This window comes from Rhinoraja longicauda, chromosome 2 (genome assembly GCF_053455715.1).
Source record: "Rhinoraja longicauda isolate Sanriku21f chromosome 2, sRhiLon1.1, whole genome shotgun sequence".
Taxonomy (NCBI): Eukaryota; Metazoa; Chordata; class Chondrichthyes; order Rajiformes; family Arhynchobatidae; genus Rhinoraja; species Rhinoraja longicauda.
In genome coordinates, this window is record NC_135954.1 from 77,170,089 (window position 1) to 77,194,524 (window position 24,436).

Below are 24,436 nucleotides of genomic sequence, written 5' to 3' on the forward strand. Positions count from 1 at the left end.
TTTGACATTTTGTTTTGCAGGTCACAGCAAATGGCATTGTGGTGTTTTTAATGGCTAATGCATGTTTGGGTCTGCCTTATGTAGTTCAGCATTGTCAGTTATTTCAGTTGGTCCTGTGTCCCATCTATGCCAGTGATTAAAGTCTACAATCGACCAGGTGATCCAATGGAGTTTAGTTCAGTTCAGTTCAGTTTAGAGACACAACACGGAAACAGGCCCTTCAGCCCACCGAGTCTGTTGCGACCAGTGATTCCCCCATATTAACACAATTCTTCTCACACTAGGAACAATTTACAATTTTACTAAACTAATTAACCTACAAACCTGTATGTCTTTGGAGTGTGGAAGGAAACCTGAGCTCCTGGGGAAAATCCACACAGGGAGAACGTACAAAGTCTGTGCAGACAGCACCCGTAATCAAGATTGAACCCAGGTCTCTGGCGTTGTAAGGCAGCAACTCTACCACCGCACATCGCAGCAGGTTCAATTGTACTCTTTGATGATGAATCCTCTGACTGTGCACTGATGATATCATCTCAACATTTGTTTCTGTGCCAAGAAATCATTTTCTATAGACAACTTCACATGTATTTTATTTCTAAACACTTCCTCAAAAAGATAGTGATCTAAATTGTTTTACTGTTGAAATATTCTTTGCTGTACAATGCTTGAGAGCAAGAATTCCAAATAAGTCTCCAAAAAGGCACATCTACTTCCCATTGGAAGATTAGCTCGAGTTTATTCCCACCCATATGCCCCCGATTATGATCATATTGATGTGACCTGTGCCTATGAATTCTCATTAAAATAGAACATCCCTGTGATCAAATTATTCAATAATAGACTAAAATGTCCATTTGAAATAGTGTCCAGAAAGTAAAGTGACTTCAAGAAAACTGTGTACGTTATTTTTCCAATGATTGCTAATAGTTTGCATTAAAATATATATTAATTGCTTCATTTCCTCATGTAAACATTAGAGTGGTACAGTTGCTGCCTTCGAGACAGATCCTGACTAAGGGTGCTGTGCAGAGAGCTTGTACGTTCTCTCTGTGACCGCGTGGGATGCTTCGGATTCCTCACACATTCCCAAGATGTGCAGGTTTGTGGGTTAATTGCTTCTGTAACTCACCTCTAAAGTGTAGGATCTGAAACTGGGATGACATAGAACTAGTGTACGGGTGATCAATGGTGGCACAGACTCAGTGTGCTGAAGGATCGGTTTTCACACTGTATCTCTAAACAAAACTAAACTAAACTAAGTTTAAACTCGATTTCATCTACTCACTTCCAGGTAGGTCCAAATACCATTTGATGGAGTGGACAGATTCTACAGCACCAAGTTGCACACCAGCAAAAATCAATTTTCCAGACATTTGACCATTCACTTATCCCATCTATATCATATTTTAACTTTCTTTTAATCACATTATAATTTACTTCTGCGGTCCAATTCAACTATTAGAGACTAAAGAAGGCTCTCGACCCAAAATGTCATCTGTCCATGTTCTCCAGAGATGCTCAGTTAGGTTAGGTAAGGGGGAGGTGCAGTGAGACCTGGGTGTCCTTGTACACAGGTCACTGAAAGTTGGCGTGCAGGTACAGCAGGCGGTGAAGAAAGCTAATGGAATGTTGGCCTTCATAACAAGAGGATTTCAGTAGAGGAGTAAAAAGGTTCTTCTGCATTTGTATAGGGCCCTGGTAAGACCACATCTGGAGTATTGTGTACAGTTTTGGGCTCCTAATTTGAGGAAGGACATCCTTGTAATTGAGGCAGTGCAGCGTAGGTTCACGAGATTGATCCCGGGATGGCGGGACTGACATATGAGGAAAGATTGAAAAGACTAGGCTTGTATTCACTGGAGTTTAGAAGGATGAGAGGGGATCTTATAGAAACATATAAAATTTAAAAAGGACTGGACAACCTAGATGCAGGAAAAATGTTCCCAATGTTGGGTGAGTCCAGAACCGGGGGCCACAGTCTTAGAATAAAGGGGAGGCCATTTAAAACTGAGGTGAGAAAAAACTTTTTCACCCAGAGAGTTGGGAATTTGTGGAATTCTCTGCCACAGAGGGCAGTGGAAGCCAAATCACTGGATGGATTTAAGAGAGTTGGATAGAGCTCTAGGGGTTAGTGGAATCAAGGGATATGGGGAGAAGGCAGGCACGGGGTATTGATTGGGGATGATCAGCCATGATCACAATGAATGGCGGTGCTGGCTCGAAGGGCCGAATGGCCTCCTCTTGCACCTATTTTCTATGTTTCTATGCTGCCTAACCAGCTGAGTTACTCCAGCATTATTGTCCAATTGTAAAAAGTTAATTCCCCAAATTTAGGGATTCCCAAAATCTAGGGAATCTCCAACAAATTGCACAAATTCCTCTCTCTCTTCCAACTTTTACAGATACTTGATGTGTGTCTGAGATCCGTATAGATTAATAATTCACAGTTATACCTTTGCACTTCAGTCCTAACAGGAATTAGAAGAACTACCCACCTGTTGTAACATTGCTTTAAATGATAATACACGCAGCCTCATTGTAAGGATTTCCCCAGATTTTCCAAACATGTAACCCTTGAAGATTTCAAAAGAAAAAAATATAATTAGAATGTTAGATGACCATGGAGCTTTTGTATTCTCATGATTTCCTAAAGTAACATTCATACTAGCAAGTGAAATGGTTATAATTTTGCAACTTGATATTATGTGTGGACAGAGGAAGGCAAGGGGCTTCTATTCTTTCTGTTCACTCACCTGTATACAGTGACTCAATAATAAGAGAGCTCCCAAACCTAGGAAAATCAAAGCAAATATAGAAGCCCTCTGCTGTTTCTGTTCAGGGTCAGTGATTGCAAATACCTAGATGAAGGAAAAAAACAAAGATGTTATTAAGGCAGTGTCTTTTACAGCTTTTCAGTATTTATCAGCCAATTGTAAAGGAAACAGTTAAAACTGCAGGTTGATGATAATTACCTTACAGCTATTAGTGAATAACAATGATTAGGGCATTGGGCATTATGAACATTGTTGGACCTAAAGAGATTAAACCCAGGAACTTGGATAAAGAGGAATAGATAAGGGTAATGTTTAGTGTAGGAAGGAAGTGTAATTAGAATATTAGATGCTGGTTTACACTGAAGATAGACATATAAAGGTGGAGTAACACAGCGGGTCGGGCAGCATCTCTGGAGAAAAGGAATAGGTGACATTTTGGGTTGAGACCCTTCCTCAGACATTGTCATTGATTAGTATTTGGTGGCATCAGTTGGAGCCAACAAGATAAGATTAACAACCATGGACAGAACAGTTGACTTTCACTGCTTTTAAGATGTATATTTTAAAAAATCACCTCATCTATCTCAATTTGAGAGAGTTTACCCTGGCATTTTTCTCACATAGGCCTTTGTATTTCACGGACCAGTTAGTAGGTCTGGACTCAAAATAAAGTATAAATTACTGCTGTGTGTAATTAAAAGTGGCAGCTCATTGGCATGCACCATGTCTTCCAAACTAACGATGTCATGACCAAACAAGGTCTAATCATTTTAAATTCTGGTCAAAGGGTAGTATTGGGCAGTAAAATTGAGAGAGCACTCCAGTTTTCCATTAAAACATTGCAATTTTTTTTACTTTCATCTGAGAAGATAGGTCCAATATTTTGTATCTAATCTGAAGATAGCACCATTGACTAAATAGCAGTGTTGTGTGACCCACAATCATATGCTCTTTGATGGGTCTGAAACGTTTGACTCATAGGATGAGTTTCCACCTTAATGTTAAAATTATTGTCGCTATCATTTTCCTAGGTAAATGTCGACTATATATATTAGTACATTTAATTAGGTTTATATCTTCAAATCTTTGACTTTACCGAGTGCATAAAAACAAATCTCACCCCAATAATCCGGGAAAACACCACACCAAATGCTACTGGTACAACACCACCTACAATGGCAAAGAGGCATCCAATGACAATGTATGGCCACTCTGTTTTGTTCAGAGCAAGAATTTGTAGAAATGAAACTTCTGCCAAATCTTCTTCCTATAAAAATTCCAGAATTAAAACAATATAATTAAATCATTCCAGCATAGATGTCAGAATAAGGGCATGCATTCAAAAAGCCATTCCTCTATTATCTGAGGAGGAAAGAACTATGTCAGATTTGATATTGTTAATATACATTGGGAAATACAGCAGTCATAATACTGTCTTGGTGAATGTCCCCATTTATTTACCTCCAGTCCAATAAAACAACCTTTCACATCAGCATTCTGTTCCTGCAAAAAAGTTACCATAGACCCTTTTAATTATGTGGCCTTCAATCTTGATGACAAGACCAATATGCAGTACCATATTAAATGCATTTTGTATGTCCATTATACCAAAGCAACCAAACTTGACTCATCAACCCTCTGATACCTCAACAAAAAACTCTAACATGGTTTACCTTAAATAAGACCATGTTGACTTTCTCTATGCAATCCATACTTGTTCAAGTGACTTTTAATTCCATCCCTGACTATTCTTTTAGAACAGTCCCCACTACCATCATTAAACTGACTGGTCTGTAATTACTCAGTTCATCCAAGTACAGTTCCTTGAACAAGAATGCAACTGTTGGGGTTTTACGGTCCTCAGTGACCACACCTGTACCTATGGATGTTTGGAAGATTATAGACACACCCCTTCCAATTTCCTTCATAACTTCCCTCCATACCCAAGGACATATCTCTTTGGACCAGGTTATTTATCCATTTTAACTGTAACTTGCACCTCATCTTTATTGTTAGTTTTATGTGTGCACAGCCAATATATAAATATTTATACAAAATGTTTGCCATATGGAAATTCACATATATACATTCAGTTCTGACCAATTTGTTTGCTTCTTCATTATTCTCTGTTGTTTCGTTTGATTCAGAGGAAGCAATTTTTTTAAGTTTCTTGCTTGACGTTCTTCTGAAACTGCCCCTGCTCATCATCTGCATGCTTTTGACTTCATCGTTCTCCAGTTCTTTCACATTCTCCAAAGCATCGCCTGTTTCTTCGGCACAGTCACCCATCTTATTTGAACTCTTAAAGAAGAGGAAAAAGAAAGTATTTCTTAAGATTGCTGATTAACTTAAATGCGATCACTTAAGTGCTAAAAAAAACACACCTGTGTCATGTAGTGAAGTTCTAAGTGGGCAAGGTGAATTTCAAAGGCCCTGCATTATCAGCAAGTTAGAATTACCCAAGCTAGTCACCTCCCCTCAAGAAGTGTTGGTTCCAGATTTTAAGCTGCTTGGTAAATACATCAACAAAACCTTTCCAAAGCTTGTGAGGAGAAAGTGGGAGATGGGAGGAGTGGGGTTGGGAGGAGTGGGGTGAGGGAAGGGGGGGGGGGGGGGGGGTGGGAAGGGGGGGAAGTGTCCTTTCATACAAAAGCATGTCAGGTCAAATCCTACAAGTCAGGTTATATTTGTGATCTGTTCACTCTTTCATAACATGCTAACCTATTGAGAAACTGCAATGAATGCCCCAGCAAGTATAAACAATGGAGGAATAAATCGTGGCCAGAAGGGAACTATTATGTCTTCACAAAAGTATTGGCATACAGCACATTCGAAGAGGTAGTTATTCATTTTGCAATTCACCACACTTAAACTATAGATACAGTTAGAATTTAAGATGGAGATGTATGTCTGATGTTGCTGAGAAGCATCCACACCACATAGTATTTATGTCTAATAAAGATCACTTATTTTTGCAATGAGCAATTCTTAGTTTGGATTTTGTCACTCATAATGTGGTTTAAATACTTTAACAAGCCATAAACATTCAGTGCTGAACCTCCACTGCAGCTTAAAGCAACAACTTCTATTTGCATAAAAAATCAATTTGCATAAAAAATATCCAGAGGATCTTGGCAGAAGCGTAGGGCCACAGAAATAGCTACTGTTCCACAAAATAAAAGAGGTGACAGGCAAGGCAGCAAAACTCTGGTCAGAAGTGAGTTTTAAAGGGCAGCCAAAGGGATAAAATGGAATGGAAGGTATTCCAGTGGATTAGGCCAAGCCACATGCTGGGAACAAAAGAAAGGAGAATGCAAGAGTTCAGAGAGTAGAATGAATGCAAGGTTCATGTAGGATTTTGCATTGAAATAAGTTCAATGGGAGAGCAGGGAGAGCCAAGGACATAGAATATTTACAATCTGAGATGAAAATGTTTAATTTGAGGCTTTGGTAGGCTGTTCATGCTGCTGGATGTTGCCACATGCATGTAATCCTTAATCAGTTAATAATTTATGAACAGACAAACAACACATTGCTTAATAAATCAAACGGCATTTTGTTCATTAATTTTGCATAGTTTGAATTGTGGGTTACAGTTACAGACGGAGGTCTCACACATATATGAAATTTTGAAAAGGGTAATAGTGCGACTTCTGGAAATCTGAAATAAAAGTGGAAAAGTTTGCAACTAAGTGGATATGGCCACGTCTGTAGAGGAGGAAATATAATTAATCATAAATTGAAAAGTGAGAAAACAGGCATGCTGCGTGTTACTGAGAGAGGAGCAATGGAGAGGACAGAAAAATATCTATGTGATAGTGCAGAAAACAAGACTGTCCAAGGGACGGTGTTACATTTGGTGCCATCCTGTTGATCACAGCTGATCTGTCTGGAGGAGTGTAGGTTCAGGGACATAGCAGGTGGCGGATGTTCGAGTGAACAGGACTAACTGGAATATAGAGTAACTGTGTGATGCACAAAAGATCAGTTACTGGACTGCTGAAAGAGAAGTGATTGCTGAAAATACGTTGGTATTCAGATGAGGCCGATGGAGAGACAACTGAGTTAATGTCATACGTGCATGGTCTCACATCGGGACTGGCGGTAGCCTGCCTCAATGAAAGATGACATGCTGCTGCTCTTCATTGAAGTAGTTCAGAAGATTAAAGATAAAGATGTCTGAGTGAGAATGTAGAGACAAGGAACGGCAGAAGCTGGTGTACAAAAAGAGATACCAAATGCTGGGTAACTCAATGGGTTGGGCAGCATCTCTGAAGAACATGGATAGGCTTTTATATATCTCATTCTGTTTATGTTCCTCCATACAAATATGATGAACTCCTCCTATCCAATAACTTAAAACACACTTTGTAGTCTCACATTCCCATTGGCACAATTCATCATGCATTCCACCTGTTTCATTCCCATTCAATGGGGGACAAGAAAAAATCCTCGTGTTTAACAATCATCAATTCTGTGATCATCCACTTTGTATTCTTACATAATTTTCATTTTGACACTCATCCTGCATACTCTCAAATGCTTATTCTTAAATTGCTCCAACACACTTACATTTAAAAGCCGATCTCTCAGAGGATTGAAAAGTCTCAGGCTCAGCAGAAAGCGTGCCAGTGTGTCAGTTGTTTTTTGAGATCAGTCCCAACATCTGCCATAGGCTTCTGGATGCAATGAAAGTCTTCTGAAACCCAGACTTCTAAATGAAGGGTCTTTCAGATTTGCATAGAATAACATCGGCCAATTTGCTTAAAATTATTATACTAAACAGGTGACCAATTTTCCAGGTTATTGCGTCCTCAACTCAGATAATCCAAGTGGCAAAGAGGAAAAATGTCAACAAGTCTCCACTGTGATAATTTAACATTTAAAAATGAAATACCATGACCTAAGACTGGCATTTCTGCTATTAAGGAGAATGTCATGAATAGAAAGTGACCTCCTCGGATTTCCCATTTCCTTCACATATTAATAGTTTGCAAGCAAATTATACAGCTATATCAGTCATAGAATAACAAATAAACAAAGGTGATTTGGTTGCAGTTTACTGCTTACCTGCTGCATTACTAGGGAATAGTAGATGCCCTTCTTGTCCATGAGCTCACTGTGCATACCTTGTTCAGAAATTACTCCATTGGAAAAAACAGCAATGGTATCAGCAGTACTGATTGTTGAGAGGCGATGGGCAATCACGATGGTTGTCCGACCTGCTCTGGCCTGTAGTGAAAAGGTGATCAGAAAGAATGATCTAAATCTTGTTCACAATGGTTGGAAACATTAAAATATTAAATTTGGGGAATCACATTGCTTGTTAATGAAAGACTTTGGTTTACATGCTTTGAAACGTGACTATTAACAAAATAAATCCCCTTGCTTACGATTTCAATACTTATCTTAAAGTGGAGTCAAATGATGTGAGAGATGTGTGTTAAGTTGTTATACATTAATAATCATGTAGCATAATCTTGAGCCTTTAATTTTATTAAGACAAATTATTAGAATCGACTAGAGCCTTTCTAAAGCATTGTTAAAGCATTAAACATAACATGAAACAGATACAAGAAAGTTTCCAAACAGGAGTGGTCCAGACAGTAACCCTGGAAAGAAGCCTTGTCCTTCATATTTCAGGCATAATCATTCTTTGGAATTGATTTAACACTTGGACTAGATTCTCTATTCTGCTGAAAGCTGCATGTGTGCCACCACTGGACATGGCATCAGAGAATGGTTACAGCAAAGAAGGAGGCAATTTGGCTGGCATTTCTGCTCTTAAAAGGTTCTACCACGAATAGAAAATAACCTCTTAGGTTTCCCATTTCCTTAAAATATTAATAATTAATAATCACTAAAATAACCTCTTAGGTTTCCCATTTCCTTAAAATATTAATAATTTGCAAGCAAATTATACAAACGCATCAGTCTCAGAACAAAATAAACAAAGCTGATTACCAGGGAATAGTAGATGCCCTTCTTGTCCATGAACTCGCTGTGAATTCTAGTTCTATACACTATCACTTTTTCTGCAGCTTTGCAATTTTTTATCTGCCATATATACATAACTATTTCTCTCTTGAAGCACACATTAGAAGCTGCCTCTAACACATCAACAGGCAGTGCATCCAGATTCCTCCACAACTTTCACCAAAAAGTATTTCTGCATGTCACTCTCAATTCCCTTCTGCTTTATATCTGTGTCCTCTATCCTCCACTACATTGCCAAAGATAACAGTCTCCCACTATCCACTCTGTTCAGACTCATTATTTTATGTACTGCAATCAAATCTCCTCAGCCTCTAATTATCCTCCAGTAGAGAAAATGCTCCCAGCCACTACAATCATTTTTTATAACCGTATCACTCATTCCAGGAACTATTCTCATAGATGTTTTAGATCATCTTCATCCCTTCACTTTCTTTCAATAATGTGGTGACAGGAATGGAACATTGTGCAACAGATGAGGCTGGAACATTATTTTATAAAGTTCACAATAATGTCCTGACTTGTTACACACAATGTCTCTGTTGATAAGCTTGGAATGGCCTATGCCTCTTTACCTGTTTTCACAACCTGCCTGCCATGTTTAATGAAATATAGGCACAAAGTGGTGGAATAACTCAGCGGGTCAAGCAGAATCTCTGGGGAACACGTATAGGTGATGTTTTGAGTTGGTCCTGACTGAAATAGCAGAGAGTTTTCCAGAGATGCTGCATGACCCATTGAGTTACTCCAGTACTTTGCGTCAATTTTTGTAAACCAGCTTCTGCAGTTTCTTGTGTCTGCCACTTTTAATAACTTGTGCATTGGGACTCTCAGGTCCGACATATTACTTGTGCATAATTTATGTTTTTGTGTGTCATCTATATGCCTGTGATACTTCTGCAAGCAAGATTTTCATTGCACCTGTACCTCATCGTACGTGTGCATATGCCAATAAATGCTAAACTTGAAATGCCAAAAGTCTTTTAGACTATCCCCCAAATCAAGTGACCACTGTGTTGCCAGCTTTAACATTTTTTTCCTATAGTTGGCTTGACCAATAGAAGTTGTATGGAGAGAAAATTAAGATGCTGAAATGGAATGCACTAAAATTACATATTATATGTCTGGAATTTATGAACCAAAATGGGTTCAGAACACTTTACTTGGAAGAAAGTAAAATTCTCAGTGAGAGTGTTTCCAAAGCAAGCTAGGCAACAAGAAACTAGTCATCTAAAATGAGTCAAACTTCCACTGATGCTAAATTCCTTGCAGAAAACCTTTAATTGACAAACAGGAACTTAATTTTCATTAGTTTGTGAACAAAAGTCATATCAATATTTTAAAACAGAGGCCAGCATATCCCATAGTATTTTCAAACGTTTAAATTAGAGTCCAAGTCACCTGTACTGATTAAAAATTGTGCGTGACCTCATTCTATCGTCTGACTGGAATGAACCGGAGCTTTTTAATCTCCACTCTTCCAAGTGGAAGATCATTTGTCTTAAATTTTCTTCTCATGTTTTCATTTAAGGTGCATGGTATACATATTCTGGTCCATCTACAAGTAGACCTTCAAATTAACCTAATTCATGGATAGGACAGGATTGGAGGGATACAGACCAAACATGGGCAGGTGGGACTAGTGTAACTGAGACATGTTGGCTGGTGTGGGTAAGGTGGGCCTAAGGGCCTGCTTCCACACTGTATCAATCTATGACTCTATGACTCTAAGATATTAGACTGTCAACACCAAAATTCAAGTTCAAATGAGCATGCACATCCGAAACACAAAGCTCCATACAAGAATTGACCAATCTTCCCATTTAAATCATTGAGGATGTGAAGAAATAATTATAACTCCATTAGTAAAAGGGATAATGCACCTCAAACAGATTATTTGATCTTTATTATGCGGAAGTTGCTTCACACTAACAGGCTGCAACATTTTCTAAATAATGCGGCAATTGTATGGGACATTACTTAAGGTGTTCTTGGAAGATATAATAACATTTCTTACTTTTGAAACTATTGACAGCCTTATTTCCTGAGGAATATAACTGATTACCAAAAGGAGAATGAGCAATTGAGGGACGTTTCATATATTCCAGTTCTTTTGCTAGAATTCTCAATTGGTTAAACCAGCTTGGGTTTCTTTTACATTATATTGTTTAGATATCATTAAAATAATAGTTTATCTCCACCTTCAACAGATGCCTATTGAATTAATTGTACTTTTTATATGACAGTCAAGGCATTAAAACAGCTACAATTGAACACAAGAGAATAAAATTAATTAAAATTCTTAAATGGAGCATTGTATAGTACATGGAGACACAGGAGATACTGGAATCTGGAGCATAAAGTTAGCTGGTGGAGGAACACAGTGGATCAAGCAGCATCTGTGGAGCCAAAAGGAAATTTGATGTTTCAGGTCAAGACCCTACATTGGGGCTAAGAATATAAAGGAGAGATAAACAGCATGAACAGGTGAAGGGGGAGGCAGTAGCCAGGTGGATCCAGGTGAAGAGAGTTTGAAGGGTAGATGGAGACAGGTGAGGAGGGGTACAGTAAAGATTGCAACACAGATTAGGAGGTGAAAAGTGGAGCCAAAAAAAGGACTCAGACCTATGGGTTCTCTGTCCTCTCCCCTACTGGTTCCATTCATCCACCATCCCCACCTTACCCGATTCCACTCATCACTTTCTTTTCTTATCAGATTCCATAGTCAGCAGTGTTGTTTGTCTCACCCTTTCACTTCCCATCTCTGCCACTAAATCCATTCTTTCCTTCCCCACCATAGACATATCATATTTAGGTTCAATATTATTTCATCCAGTGGGTAGAACTCCGATTGCAAGCCTTATTCCAGTAAAACAATATCTTGTGCAACAATATCTTGATAATCACATGAATCCAGAACCCATTTATAAATCAACTCAAATTTTTATCATAAATATACTGGGTGCTCATTCACAGTTTGTCTGCAATTCCACATCTTAAAACATCATATAGCCTGTTAGAGTTCCATGTCCATAATTATTAGAGTTATCTAGGTGAAGCAAAATATTGAAAGTAAACGACACTGAGGTTGAATGACATAGCAGAGAGGACAATGTGAGTCATTCTTATAATTCTAACACCTTTGTAAAAGCCTGGAATATTGAGAAAGGTCAGGAGAATCAGGGTAAGGATGGAGTTTAACATTTTCAATTTGAGTACAGTGGGAAATTAGGGAGGTGGTGTCTGTAAAAGCTAGGAAACGGGAAATCTCAGGAACAATGATCATGCCATTATAAAAAAAGAGAATGTGAGAGTGAAGGAAATTAAAAACCATGCAATAATTGTAATGAACATGCCTTCTCAGAAGCTGATGGGATTGGATCAGGTATCTGCTTTACTCTGTCCAAATTAAATGGAAATTAAAATTCAAGGACATTCAAACTTTTGCGGCTTAAAGAATTAAACATTATTTGAGGCTTAGTAAAACTTTTCATATGAAAGAAGAAACCTGGAAGTAAATTTAATACTTTCAGTAGGTATCAGTAATTCAAGTTTTTGGTTAAATGATGCTTCTTCAAGCAGTCTGATACATAATAGAGGGGTCAGTGAGGAATTCTGGTATGCCTTAATTCACGCCCACTTACCTTATCCAGAGCTGCCTGCACTATGGATTCACTCTGAGTATCGAGAGCAGATGTCGCTTCATCCAGCAGAAGAATTTTTGGGTTGCTGACTATTGCACGTGCAATAGCAATTCGCTGCTTCTGTCCACCACTCAGCTGGGTACCTCTTTCACCAACAATTGTGTTAAATTTCTGTAAGATTTGAAAGCACAAACCTTAAGCTATTTCCTACAGTCTTTAAACAAATACAGCAAATTAATCTTGAAAGGGGCTCATGAAAAATTGGGGTTCAAAGACAGAATTCCTGAGCTTAAGATCAAAATAACTGAAGTAACCATCACTGGAGATGAAATAAAACTGATTTATTAAATATATCCAGTAAAATAAATATTAATATATTATATATTAATAAAATTGATATCTCACTGATATGTGTACAGTGAGATATAAATGTGCCTACTTTGACCAAATTAATGGCTGTATGAATACTAGAACTAAAAGAAATAGAAACAAGAATAGGACACCTGACCCTTATGTCAACTCCAGCTATCAGTTTTCCAATGTCTCCAGAGATAGTTTTCATCTTCTTGCCTGAACATTAACCTGGTACCATTGATTGCATGTCCATCGCAAGACCCATTCAAATCTCATTTCTGTGAAGGTGAATGTGAAAATTGCGCTTTTGAATTATGACACTTTCTTTATAGCAGATTCATTATCCATCCATTACAGAATTAGTGATGCACCGACGATATTCCTTTTTTCAACAGAGAAGGGGGCTATATCTCAGATACATTTAGAGAGTGCTGCATATTTGTCAATGTCGTCATTTGTCATGGGATCAGATCAGATTTAAATCATGAATATCAATGTAGCCTGGCTCAGCAAATTGACAGAGGAACGAAAGGATACAAGACAATTTCAAAAGAGACTTTCTAACTTTAAAAAAAACTATCATCTGGGCTTATGCATTTAGAATCATAATGATATGAAGCTGTATAGCATAGAAACTGTCCCTTGGCCCACTGCATCAATGCCAACCCCATGCCCATCTATTGTTTACACAGCCAGTCTGAAGAAGGATCCCGACCCGAAATGTCACCCATCCTTTCTTTCTCCAGTGATACTACCTGACCCGCTGAGATATTCCAGAGCTTTGTGTCCAGCTTTCCCATCTATACCAATCCTGCTTTCCTGCATTAGTTCAGTTTCTCTCTGTGCCTTGTTCATTCAGGTACCTGCCCAGATGTGCCTTAAATGTTATTACTGTTCCTAACTCTACCACCTCTTCTGGCAGCTCATTCCAGTTACCTATTATTCTTTGTGTAAAGAAAATATCCCTAAGAACCCTTCAAATCTCATCTCCGTCGCCTTAAACCTATGCCCTCTAGTTTTAGACAGTCCAACCACAAGAATCGGTCTCTGCCTAGCTATTAGTCCATGGCTCTCATAATTTTATCATGTCACATCTCGACCTTTTTCCCTTAAGGAAAAGCAGACCCAGCCTATCCAATCTCTCTGCATAACACAAGCCCTCCAATCCAGGCAACATCCTTATGAATTTTAGAAACAAGGAACTGCAGATGTTGGTTTACCAAGGAAAGAACAAAATACTGGAATAACTCAATGGGTCAGGCAGTATCCTGGAGAACATAGAAGGTGACGTTTTGGGTCGGGACCCCTCGTCAGATCCATATTCTCCAGGAATGCTGCCTGACCTATGAGGTTACTTGAGCATTTTGTGTCCATCCTTATGACCACCAGGTGGCACCACCAGCAGTGGCTGCCTCGCCAACAGTCTGTGGCCTTTCTTCTTTTTTGTTTTTTTTAGTACATGTTAAAGAGTATGTTTTAGTGTCCCTTGGTTTGTTTTATGTGGGGGGTGTGGGGGGGGGGGGGGGCATGGGATTTGGGGGATTTTTTTTTCAATCATACCTCGATGGAGATGCAATTTTTCCCCGTATCGTATCTCCGTCCACATTGCGGCCTAACATCGTGGAGATTTTGGCGGCCTTTCCTGGCGCTCCAAACCACGGGAGTCTGCAGGACTTTAACATCGCGGAACTTGCGATCTCTTTGCCGGGGATCGAAGCTCCAACCACGGGGCCTGTAGACTTTAACATCATGAAGCCTGCAGTCTCTGGTAAGAAGAGGCTGACTTGGGAGCTTCATGCCACAGAGAGAGTTGCAACCGCCCCGACGCAAGAGTTTTGTTCACCCTGACGCGAGGCCTCCAAATCAGCGGTTGCGGGGGCTTAGATCGCCCAGATTGCGGATGGTTCGACATCCCCGAGAAGAAAGAGGAAGAAGTTGAACTTCATTACCTGCCATCACAGTGAGGAATGTGGGGAGCCACTGTGGTGGATGTTTGTTACATGCTAATTTTAACGCCTGATGCAACTTGTACCCTATCTCCAGGCTGCTGTTTGGGGGCCTTTAGATTACTCCCATTAGGGTCTTTTCACCCTTACAATTTCTCAGTTCTATCCACAATGACTCTACATCTTCTGATTCCGTGTCACCCTTCGCAAGGGACTAAAGGGAGCTGAGATTCTCCCCCGATGCAGGTGCATGATCGCCCCGACGACAAAGGCCCGACCACTGGCTATGGGAGTCAAGATCGTCCCGTAAATGGGTTCGAGGCCTCCGACCACTGGAGGACAAAGAAGGGAAGAGATTGAACTTTTTCTCGCCTTCCATCACAGTGAGGAATGCGGAGGAGTCACTGTGGTGGATGTTCAAGTTAAAATGTATTTTGTGTGTTCTGTTGTTTTTTATTGGTATTGTGGCGCATCGGTAGAGGCCCGAAATAAAGGCAAGGAGCCAGGTATTTTGGGGGGTGTTATGGTTTTAATACGTGGTTATCAGACGGGTCGAGTCTGCCGGAATGGCTTCGCGCCCAAAACCTTGTCCTTATATATGTAGTCCGGACCGCCATCCTGGACTGGTCCATTTCCGTGCCGAGGGGTCGGTAGTGGTATGGCCCGACCCTTGGGAGCCGCCACAGGACCCCCTCCCAGAACCAGAGGCACGAAGCGCACTGGTGGTCGCACAACCCGACCGGACCGCATACGGTAATCAGTCGACAGAGGGGCCGGCGGAGGCACAGTTGGAGGGATAGGTGGTGGAACCCGCAAAGGTGGGCGACCTCGTGGCCGAGGCTGGGCAACCCGCACCGGTTGGTCAATGTCTAAGTGGGCCGGCTTCAGGCGGTCAATTGACACTGCCTCCGGCCGGCCCCCAATGTCCAAGACAAAGGTTGTCTGTCCGTGCTCCAGCACCCGGTACGGGCCCTCATACGGCCTCTGGAGTGGCGTCCGGTGGGCGTCACGATGCAGGAACACAAAGGCGCAGTCCCGGAGGGCCAATGGCACGTAAGGGCATAATGTCCCATGGCGGGACGTCGGCACGGGTGCAAGCTTGCCAACTCGCTCTCGGAGGCGCTGTAGGGTGGATGAGGGCGGTTCCTCTCGCCCCGGCAACGAGGGCACGAACTCCCCGGGCACCCTGAGCGGTGACCCGTATACTAGCTCCGCTGACGAAAAGCCAGGTCCTCCTTGGGCGCAGTCCGGATGCCCAGCAAGACCCATGGTAGCTCGTCCATCCAGTCGGGGCCAGAGAGTCGCGCCTTCAGCGCTGTCTTCAGCTGCCGGTGGAACCTCTCCACCAGGCCGTTTGCCTGCGGGTGATAGGCCGTGGTGTGGTGTAGCCGCACGCCCAACAGGTGGGCCATGGCCGACCTCAGCTCGGAGGTGAACTGTGGCCCCCGGTCCGATGAGATGACCACCGGCACCCCAAAGCGAGCAATCCAGTGCGCGGCCAACGCACGAGCGCATGTGGCTGTTGATGTATCGGCCAGCGGTATGGCCTCCGGCCACCGCGTGAAGCGGTCCAACACCGTGAGGAGGTGGGTGATGACCCGGGACGGCGGGAGCGGCCCCACAATGTCCACGTGCAGGTGGTCGAAACGTCGGCAGGGTAGACCGATCTCTTGGAGTGGCGCCCGGACGTGGCGTTGAATCTTTGTCGTCTGGCACGGAATGCAGGTGCGGGCCCAGTGGCCAACCGGCTTGCGTAGACCGTGCCACATGAAACGCACAGCTACCAGTGCAGTCGTCGCCCAGATGGATGGGTGAGCCAGCCCGTGGACCACCTCGAACACCCTCCGGCGCCACGCGGCCGGGACGATGGGGCGCGGCTGACCTGCCAACACATCGCTCAGTATCGTCGCTCCTCCGGATCCGAGGGGGACATCCTCAAGGCGGAGGCCAGAGATGGCAGTCCGGTAGGCGGGCATCTCCCCGTCCATTAGCTGGGCCTCCGCCAGGGCAGAATAATCAATGCCGGGCGCCACTTCTAACACGGCGTTGATGGCAGGGCGAGACAACGCGTCGGCCACCCGGTTTTTCTTCCCCTCGATGAAGCGGATGGAGGTAGTGAATTCTGAGATGTACGCCAACTGGCGCTGCTGTCGGGCAGGCCATGGGTCGGAGACCTTTGCCAGGGTGAACGTGAGCCGCTTGTGGTCCGTGTAAGCGGTGAACGGGCGGCCCTCCAGAAAATAGCGGAAGTGACGAATGGCCAGGTACAGGGCGAGCAGCTCGCGGTCGAAAGCGCTGTACTTCCTCTGGGCGTTGTTGAGGTGCCGGCTGAAGAAGGCCAGGGGGCGCCAACCCCCGTCCGTCAGTTGCTCCAGTATGGCACCAACCGCCAACTCTGAGGCGTCCACCGTAAGGGCTGTCGGGGCATCCTCCCGTGGGTGAACCAGCAGCACAGCCCGAGCCAGGGCCTTCTTTACGTCGTCAGAAGCCGTTATCGCCTCGTTGGTCCACACAACGTTCTCACGGTTGCATGCCAGCAGCTCGTATAGCGGCCGCATGATGTGGGCCGCGGATGGCAGGAACCGGTGATAAAAGGCCACCATGCCGACGAACTCCTGCAGGCCACGCACCGAGGACGGACGGGGAAACCGGCGGATGGCGTCTACTTTGTCCGGCAGGGGAACCGCGCCTTGCGAGGACACACGGTGGCCGAGAAAGTCAATTGTGGCCACGCCAAAGCGGCACTTGGCGAGGTTTATAGCCAACCCGTGCTCGCTGAGCCGTTGAAAGAGCTGCCAGAGGTGGGCACAGTGCTCCTGCCGCGAGCGGCTGGCTACCAACATGTCGTCGAGGTAGACGAACAGGAAATCCAGCCCGCAACACACGCCGTTCATTAATCGTTGGAATGACTGCGCGGCGTTCTTGAGGCTGAACGGCACCCGTACGAACTCGTAGAGTCCGAACGGCGTGATGATTGCCGTCTTGGGCACATCCTCCGGGTGGACCGGGATCTGGTTGTAGCCTCGCACCAGATCCACCTTCGAGAATATCATGGCCCCAGCCAAATGGGCGTTGAAGTCCTGGATGTGAGGCACGGGGTATCGGTCCTCTGCGGTAGTGACGTTCAGCCGCCGATAATCCCCGCAAGGTCTCCAGCCCCCGTTTGCCTTGGGGACCATGTGGAGTGGGGATGCCCATGGGCTGTTGGAAGGGCGGACGATCCCCAAGGACTCCATTGTGCTGAACTCCTGTCGTGCCAGGCGTAGCTTCTCAGGCGGCAGTGGAGAAAATCGGGCGCTGCTTGAGTGATGTTTAGCGCGCTGACGTCATCACGGCGCGCCGCCCACAGCGAGTCCGCGCGCCTGCCGAGGGCCCGGGTGTCTGCAAAGGAGGCGTTGGTGAGCTGCAGGCGAATGTCGGCCGGCAGCAGGTGCAGGTAAGTGTATTCAAACATCAGGCAAGGTCTGTGCCCGTCGAGCAACGCGACCATCTCCTTCAGGCGGCTAGATGGGCGCCGGACTCCGAGGCCTGGCATGTGGAGGAGCCTTTCGGCCCGCTCCATTCGGGTTAGCCCGTAAGTTTGGAGCAGCAGCTCCTTCAGGGCTGTGTACTTATCGTGGGCCGGTGGGTCCTGGAGGAACACCTTGACTCTTCGGCCGTGTCCTGGTCAAGGGCTCCCACCAGGTGGAAGACACGGGTGTCATCCGATGTGATGCCCCGCAGCTGGAACTGGGCCTCCGCTTGGTAAAACCAAACGCGAGCCCGGGTGGTCCAGAAAGTCGGGAGCTTGATTGCTACCGCGTCGACAGCTGCGGCCTGGTCGGCCTGCGAGCTGGACGGATGGTCGGCTTTTGATCTTGTGTCCATCATACTGTGAATGGACCGTCGAGGTCACCAATGTGGCGCGTCGGTAGAGGCCCGAAATAAAGGCAAGGAGCCAGGTATTTTGGGGGGCGTTATGGTTTTAATACGCGGTTATCAGACAGGTCGAGTCTGCCGGAATGGCTTCGCGCCCAAAACCTTGTCCTTATATATGTAGTCCGGACCGCCCTCCTGGACTGGTCCATTTCCGTGCTGAGGGGTCGGTAGTGGTATGGCCCGACCCTTGGGAGCCGCCACAGTATGACTGTATGGCAAGTGAAATTCCACATATATTGCAAAACATACTTGGCTAATAATGTAGGATTATGATTATGATTATGATTATGATACTTCATATATAACACTTTTAATTCAGTATTCACCTCCCCTCTCACACCAGTTCCTATTTCACCTGACCTTACTCTCTTATCCCTCTTGAACTTTCCGTCCCATTAATTTGGGTGTATTTTGTAACTTTTCCTGTAATCTCTTCCCCTTTAACTCCATCCTCATACTCCCAATTTGTTAATACCTCCCTACTGCTATTTAGTTTAAACCCACCCGTTTAAACCCACTATTTAGTTTAAATCCACCAGTAATGACTTACATCAGGTAGCATTGATATAAAATCATAAGCATTTGCTTCCTTTGCCGCTTGCTCAATATCTTCATCAGTCGCGTCCTCTCGGCCATGGCGAATGTTTTCAGCAATTGTTGTAGCAAACAGAATTGGTTCCTGGCTCACAATGCCAATGTGTTGTCTCAACCACTTCACATTCAGTGTACGGATGTCATGCTCATCGAGAGTTATCTAAATTATCAGAAGCAATAGCTTTAATCTCTTTCTAGTAAAATAATTGTTTTGTTAAATAATATCAACATACTTTGATGTATTTCAGATTTCCACTATATTTTATTTTTCTTTTGATGTTGGGGTCTGGCCAAGCATCTTTGAACATTGCATGAAGCAAGAGAAGAAATTGTTGGAACTCTCGCAGATATTTTTGTTCCATTATTGAAGAAGACTACAAGTGCAACCCAAGGAACTACAGGCTGGTGATACTTCCCATCAGTGGTGGGAATGTTATTCAAGGGAATTCAGCACGGCAGGATCTATCTGGATTTAGAAAGCAAGGTTTGATTGGAAAAAGTCAGCATTGCTTTGTAAGTGGGAAATTATATCACACAAGCTTGATTCATTTTTTAAATGGATGAACGAGAGTATCGACGAGGGCAATATGGTAAATATTGTTGACGTGGATTTTAGCAAGGCCTTTGACAAAGTCCCACAGGTTAGGAAGGTTAAATCTAGTCCTATTTGCCTACCTTTGGCCCATATCCTTCTAAATCTTTCCGACCCATGTATCTGTCCAAATTTATTTTCTGCACCTTCTTTACCTTTAGTTATCTAGAATTTTGCATGTTACCTATGTGGAACGAGCTGCCAGAGGAGGTAGTTGAGACAGGTACTATAATTGTATTTAAAAGACAATTGAACAGGTACATGTATAGGATAGGTTTAAAGAGATACAGGCCAAATGCAGGCAAATGGGATTAACCTAGGTCATCTTGGTTGGCATGGATCGGTTGGACAGTAGGGCCAATTTCTGTGGTGTATGACTGCATGGCTGTATTACTCTAAATGGTCAGTAACTAAATAGCATGGGTGAGAGTCAGCTGGTAGAAGGATTAGAGGGAAACGAAGACAACTTTTTCACTCATTGACCAGTTGAAACTCACTACCTGAAAAAGGTGGTACAAGAAGGGCCGGTACTGTGCTATATAACTCCTTGACTCTTTAATTCTATTGTTGATATATTTATTTTATCTTCTGAAGATATAATAGCAATATAGTAGTAACATTTCAGGGCACAGATTCATACCAGGACATATAAATAACTACTCATGTATGTGAAGGTTAGTCGATCAATTAAAAAGAAAATTGGTAAACTAAGGCTAAGGTACTGACCATCTGTCCCTGTGGACAATGAAAGCCGAGTCAAAAATTATTTACTTTTTGCATCAATTCAAATAAACGATGAATATGTGCTTGTTTTCGGCTGTAGGTCTCAATGTGTGCTTATAACCAGTAATAAGTCAATTAGGAACTGTTCTTCAAATACCAGTGAATTATTAAGTGCCACCGTAAGTATTTACTTCTCAGTGGAAAGTGATTTTGCAATAGTTCAACTCTCACTGAATACTATTTCTGAAGTTGTTTCTAAAACAAACCTCTTATTAATTTGCTAGGCACCAACATATAATTAACGATAGAGCAATGGGCAAAAAGTGATTGTTTTCTGTGGAACATTGGTGACTGCAGAGAGAATTAGATGAGGTGCATTGATCATGAAAGTCTTTGGATCGACACAAAATGATGGAGTAACTCAACTGGTCAGGCAGCATCTCTGAAGAAAATGGATTGGTGATGGAATGTCACCTCTCCACGTTCTTCAGAGATGCTGCCTGACCCACTGAGTTTCTCCATCATTTTGTGTCTGTCTTTGGCATGAACCAGCATCTGCAGTTTCTTGTTATTACATGAGTCTTAGAAAGGGCTAATGTACTTTAATGCAGACAACTGAGAGGTTTGTTTTGGGAAGTTGAACCAGGGCAGGACCTTTACAGTGAGTGGTAGATCCCTGGGAAGTGTTGGAAAGCAGATAGATCTGCAAATACAAGTACATAGTTCCCTGAGGGTGGTAACAAAGGCTTTGGGTACTCTGGCCTTCATCAATTAGGGTATTGAGTATAGACGTTGCAACGTTATGTTACAGATGCAGAATACTTTGGTGAGGCTACATTTGAAGTACTATGTTTGGTTTTGGACACCCTACTATATGAAGATGTCATTTAGCTGGAAGAGTGCAGAGAAGAGTTATGAGGATATTGCCAGATGTTGAGGGCATGAACTGTAGGGAGCACAGGATGCTGAGGGGTGATCTTATAGAGGTCCATAAAATCATGAATAGAAAGAATGAATGCAGAGAGTCTTTTACTCAGGGCAGGGAAATCAAGAATGAGAGGACATAGGTTTAAGGTGAGAGGGGCAAGATTTAGGAGGAACTTTAGGAGCAACGTTCACTCTGAGCATTTTGGGTATGTGGAATGAGCTGCCAGAGGAGGTAGTATATAATTGTATTTAAAAGACACTTGAACAGGTACAAGTATAGGATAGGTTTAAAGGGATACAGGCCAAAGGCAGGAAAATGGGATTAACCTAGGTCATCTTGGTTGGTTGGCATGGATCGGTTGGACCGAAGGGCCTGTTTCTGTGCTGTATGACTCTATTACTCTAAATGGTCAGTAACTAAATGGCATGGGTGAGGGTTAACTGGTGGAAGGATTCGAGGGAAGTGAAGAAAACTTTTTCACTCATTGACTGGTTGGGTCTGAAACTCAATACCTTAAAAGGGTGGTAGAGCCAAACCTCCCTCATTGTACTATTGCTTTGTTATTGTAATACAATCTTCCAATGCTAGCATGTGACATTCTTTGCAGTTAATAGGTAAAGTTTTAATGCCAAGTTGCCAGCCAATGATTTGGCACGTGATTCAAGCCAAGCCTCTTCTTTCCATTTGACCTAGGTTGACACCACGGCGTGGAGTTATGTAAGCCATTGTACTTTCAGTACCTCAAAACACATGTACCTCTGTAACTGTACTTTCTGTATCTCTTACCTCTCCTGCTTCTGGGTCATAGAAACGCTGGAGCAGCTGAACTGTCGTGCTTTTACCACAGCCACTCGCTCCAACCAGTGCCATGGTCTGACCTCTTGTAATCTTCACATTCAAACCATTAAGAATCTACAGTTTAAGGAAAAACTACAGAGTTATAATCTTTTAACATAGTGATATAAAGTGACACATTTTTAAATTAAAGAACTTACAAGCACATTGCTATATTAAAATAACTTTTCATCCCTTGCTTTCTTTTTTTTTTGGTCCATATATTTTAGTCATGCTTTCTGATGGAAGATGGAAAGAATTAATAGCAAAATGTAAAATGTTTACATGTTCCTATTTAAAAAATTGCAATGACATTTTTGAACTGTGTAGTATTGATCCACCCTGATATACAGAGGAGAGGGGAGCTAGTTTGGGTAGTTCAGCATTGTAGAAAAAAAGTGGCAGAAGCTATCCGAACAAATGAGTTGAATTGGCAATGTTATGACACAATTGTACTGATAGGAACCTGAAGTTGATCTCACCCTTGCAGCTGTAACAACTGGTACACTGTTTCACTGTTTTCTCCCTCAAACAACAGTTTGTTAATCACATATACACTGATGAGCCAAAACATTAATGACCACCTGCCTAATATGCTGTTGGTTCTCCGTGTGGTGCCAAAACAGCGCCGACCCGCCAAGGCATGGACTCTACAAGACCCCTCAAGGTGTCCTGCGGTATCTGGCACCAAAACAATAGCAGCAGATCCTTCAAGTCCTGTAAGTTGTGATGTGGAGCCGCCGTGGATCGGACTTGTCGATCCAGCACATCCCACAGATGCTCAATCGGATTGAGATCTGGAGAATTTGGAGGCCACACCATGCACACTTTATCATGTTCCTCAAATCATTCCCAAACAATGTGTGCAGTGTGGCAGGGCACTTATCCTGCTGATAGAGGCCATTGCCATCAGGGAATACGTACACTCCAAAGACGTACAGGTATGTAGGTTAATTGGCTGGGTAAATGTGAAAAATTGTCCCTAGTGGGTGTAGGATAGTGTTAATGTACGGGGATCACTGGGCGGCACGGACTTGGAGGGCCGAAAAGGCCTGTTTCCGGCTGTAGATATATGATGATATGATGATGATGATGAATACCTTTGCCATGAAGGGGTGTACCTGGTCTGCAATGATGTTTAGGTAGGTGAACGTGTCAAATTGACGTCCACATGAATGGCCGCACCCAGGGTTTCCCAGCAGAACATTGCCCAGAACATCACATTCCCTCCACTGGCTTGTTGTCTTCCCACAGTGCATCCTGTTGCCATCACTTCCCCAGGTAAATGGCGCACACGTTCCTGGCCATCCATGTGATCTAAAAGAAAACGGGACTCATCGGACCAGGCGACCTTCTTCCACTGCTCTAAGGTCCAGTTCCGATGCTTGTGTGCCCAATGTAGGCGCTTTCGACAGTGGACAGGGGTCATCATGGGCACTCTGACAGACCAGTCTGCGGCTATGCAGCCCCATACGCAGCAGGGTGCGATGCACTGTGTATTGTGACACATTCCTCCAGTGTCCACCATTAAAATTTACTGTGACGTGCCACAGTAGACCTTTTGTCGGTTCGGACCAGAAGGGATAGCCTTCGTTGCCTTGCGCATCGATGAGCCTTGGGCGTCCAACCCTGTCGCCGGTTTGTGGTTTGTCCCTCCTCGGACCACTGTTGGTAGGTACTCACCACTGCTGACCAGGAGCACCCAACAAGCCTTGCCATTTCAGAAATGTTCTGACCCAGTTGTCTGGCCATAACAATTTGGCCCATGTCAAATTCACTCAAGTCTTTACTCCTGCTCATTTTTCCTGCATCCAACACATTAACTTCAAGAATTGACTGTTCACTTGCTGCCTGATATATCCCACCCCTTGACAGGTGCCATTGTAACAAGATAATCAATGTTATTCACTTCACCTGTCAGTGGTCATAATGTTTTGGCCCATGGCTTTAGTAAATTACTTTAACTTTTTTTTATAAGGAAATAACTGCAGATGCTGGTACAAATCGAAGGGGTTTTTTTGTGTTTTTTTTTTGAAAAGCATATGTACAAATAGAAATAAAAGACAAATTTCTTACAAAGTTCTTACATAGCTTCAATTTTTAAATTTTTAAAGAGAGAAAATAAAAAATAA

The 24,436-nt window shown here is 43.1% G+C and overlaps 1 protein-coding gene across 1 annotated transcript in view; it reads right to left on the bottom strand.

Annotated features, from left to right (window-relative positions):
- Nucleotides 1–24,436, bottom strand: part of LOC144605992 (ATP-dependent translocase ABCB1-like) — a 56,651-nt gene that overhangs the window by 21,625 nt on the left and 10,590 nt on the right. The window contains exons 9-16 of the mRNA XM_078421734.1: nt 22,257–22,382; nt 19,184–19,387; nt 12,416–12,586; nt 7,848–8,009; nt 4,878–5,078; nt 3,898–4,044; nt 2,757–2,861; nt 2,499–2,576 (exon numbers count right to left, since the gene is read on the bottom strand). Of these exons, the coding sequence (XP_078277860.1) occupies nt 2,499–2,576; nt 2,757–2,861; nt 3,898–4,044; nt 4,878–5,078; nt 7,848–8,009; nt 12,416–12,586; nt 19,184–19,387; nt 22,257–22,382 (1,194 nt within the window). The remainder of the gene's footprint in view (nt 1–2,498; nt 2,577–2,756; nt 2,862–3,897; nt 4,045–4,877; nt 5,079–7,847; nt 8,010–12,415; nt 12,587–19,183; nt 19,388–22,256; nt 22,383–24,436) is intronic.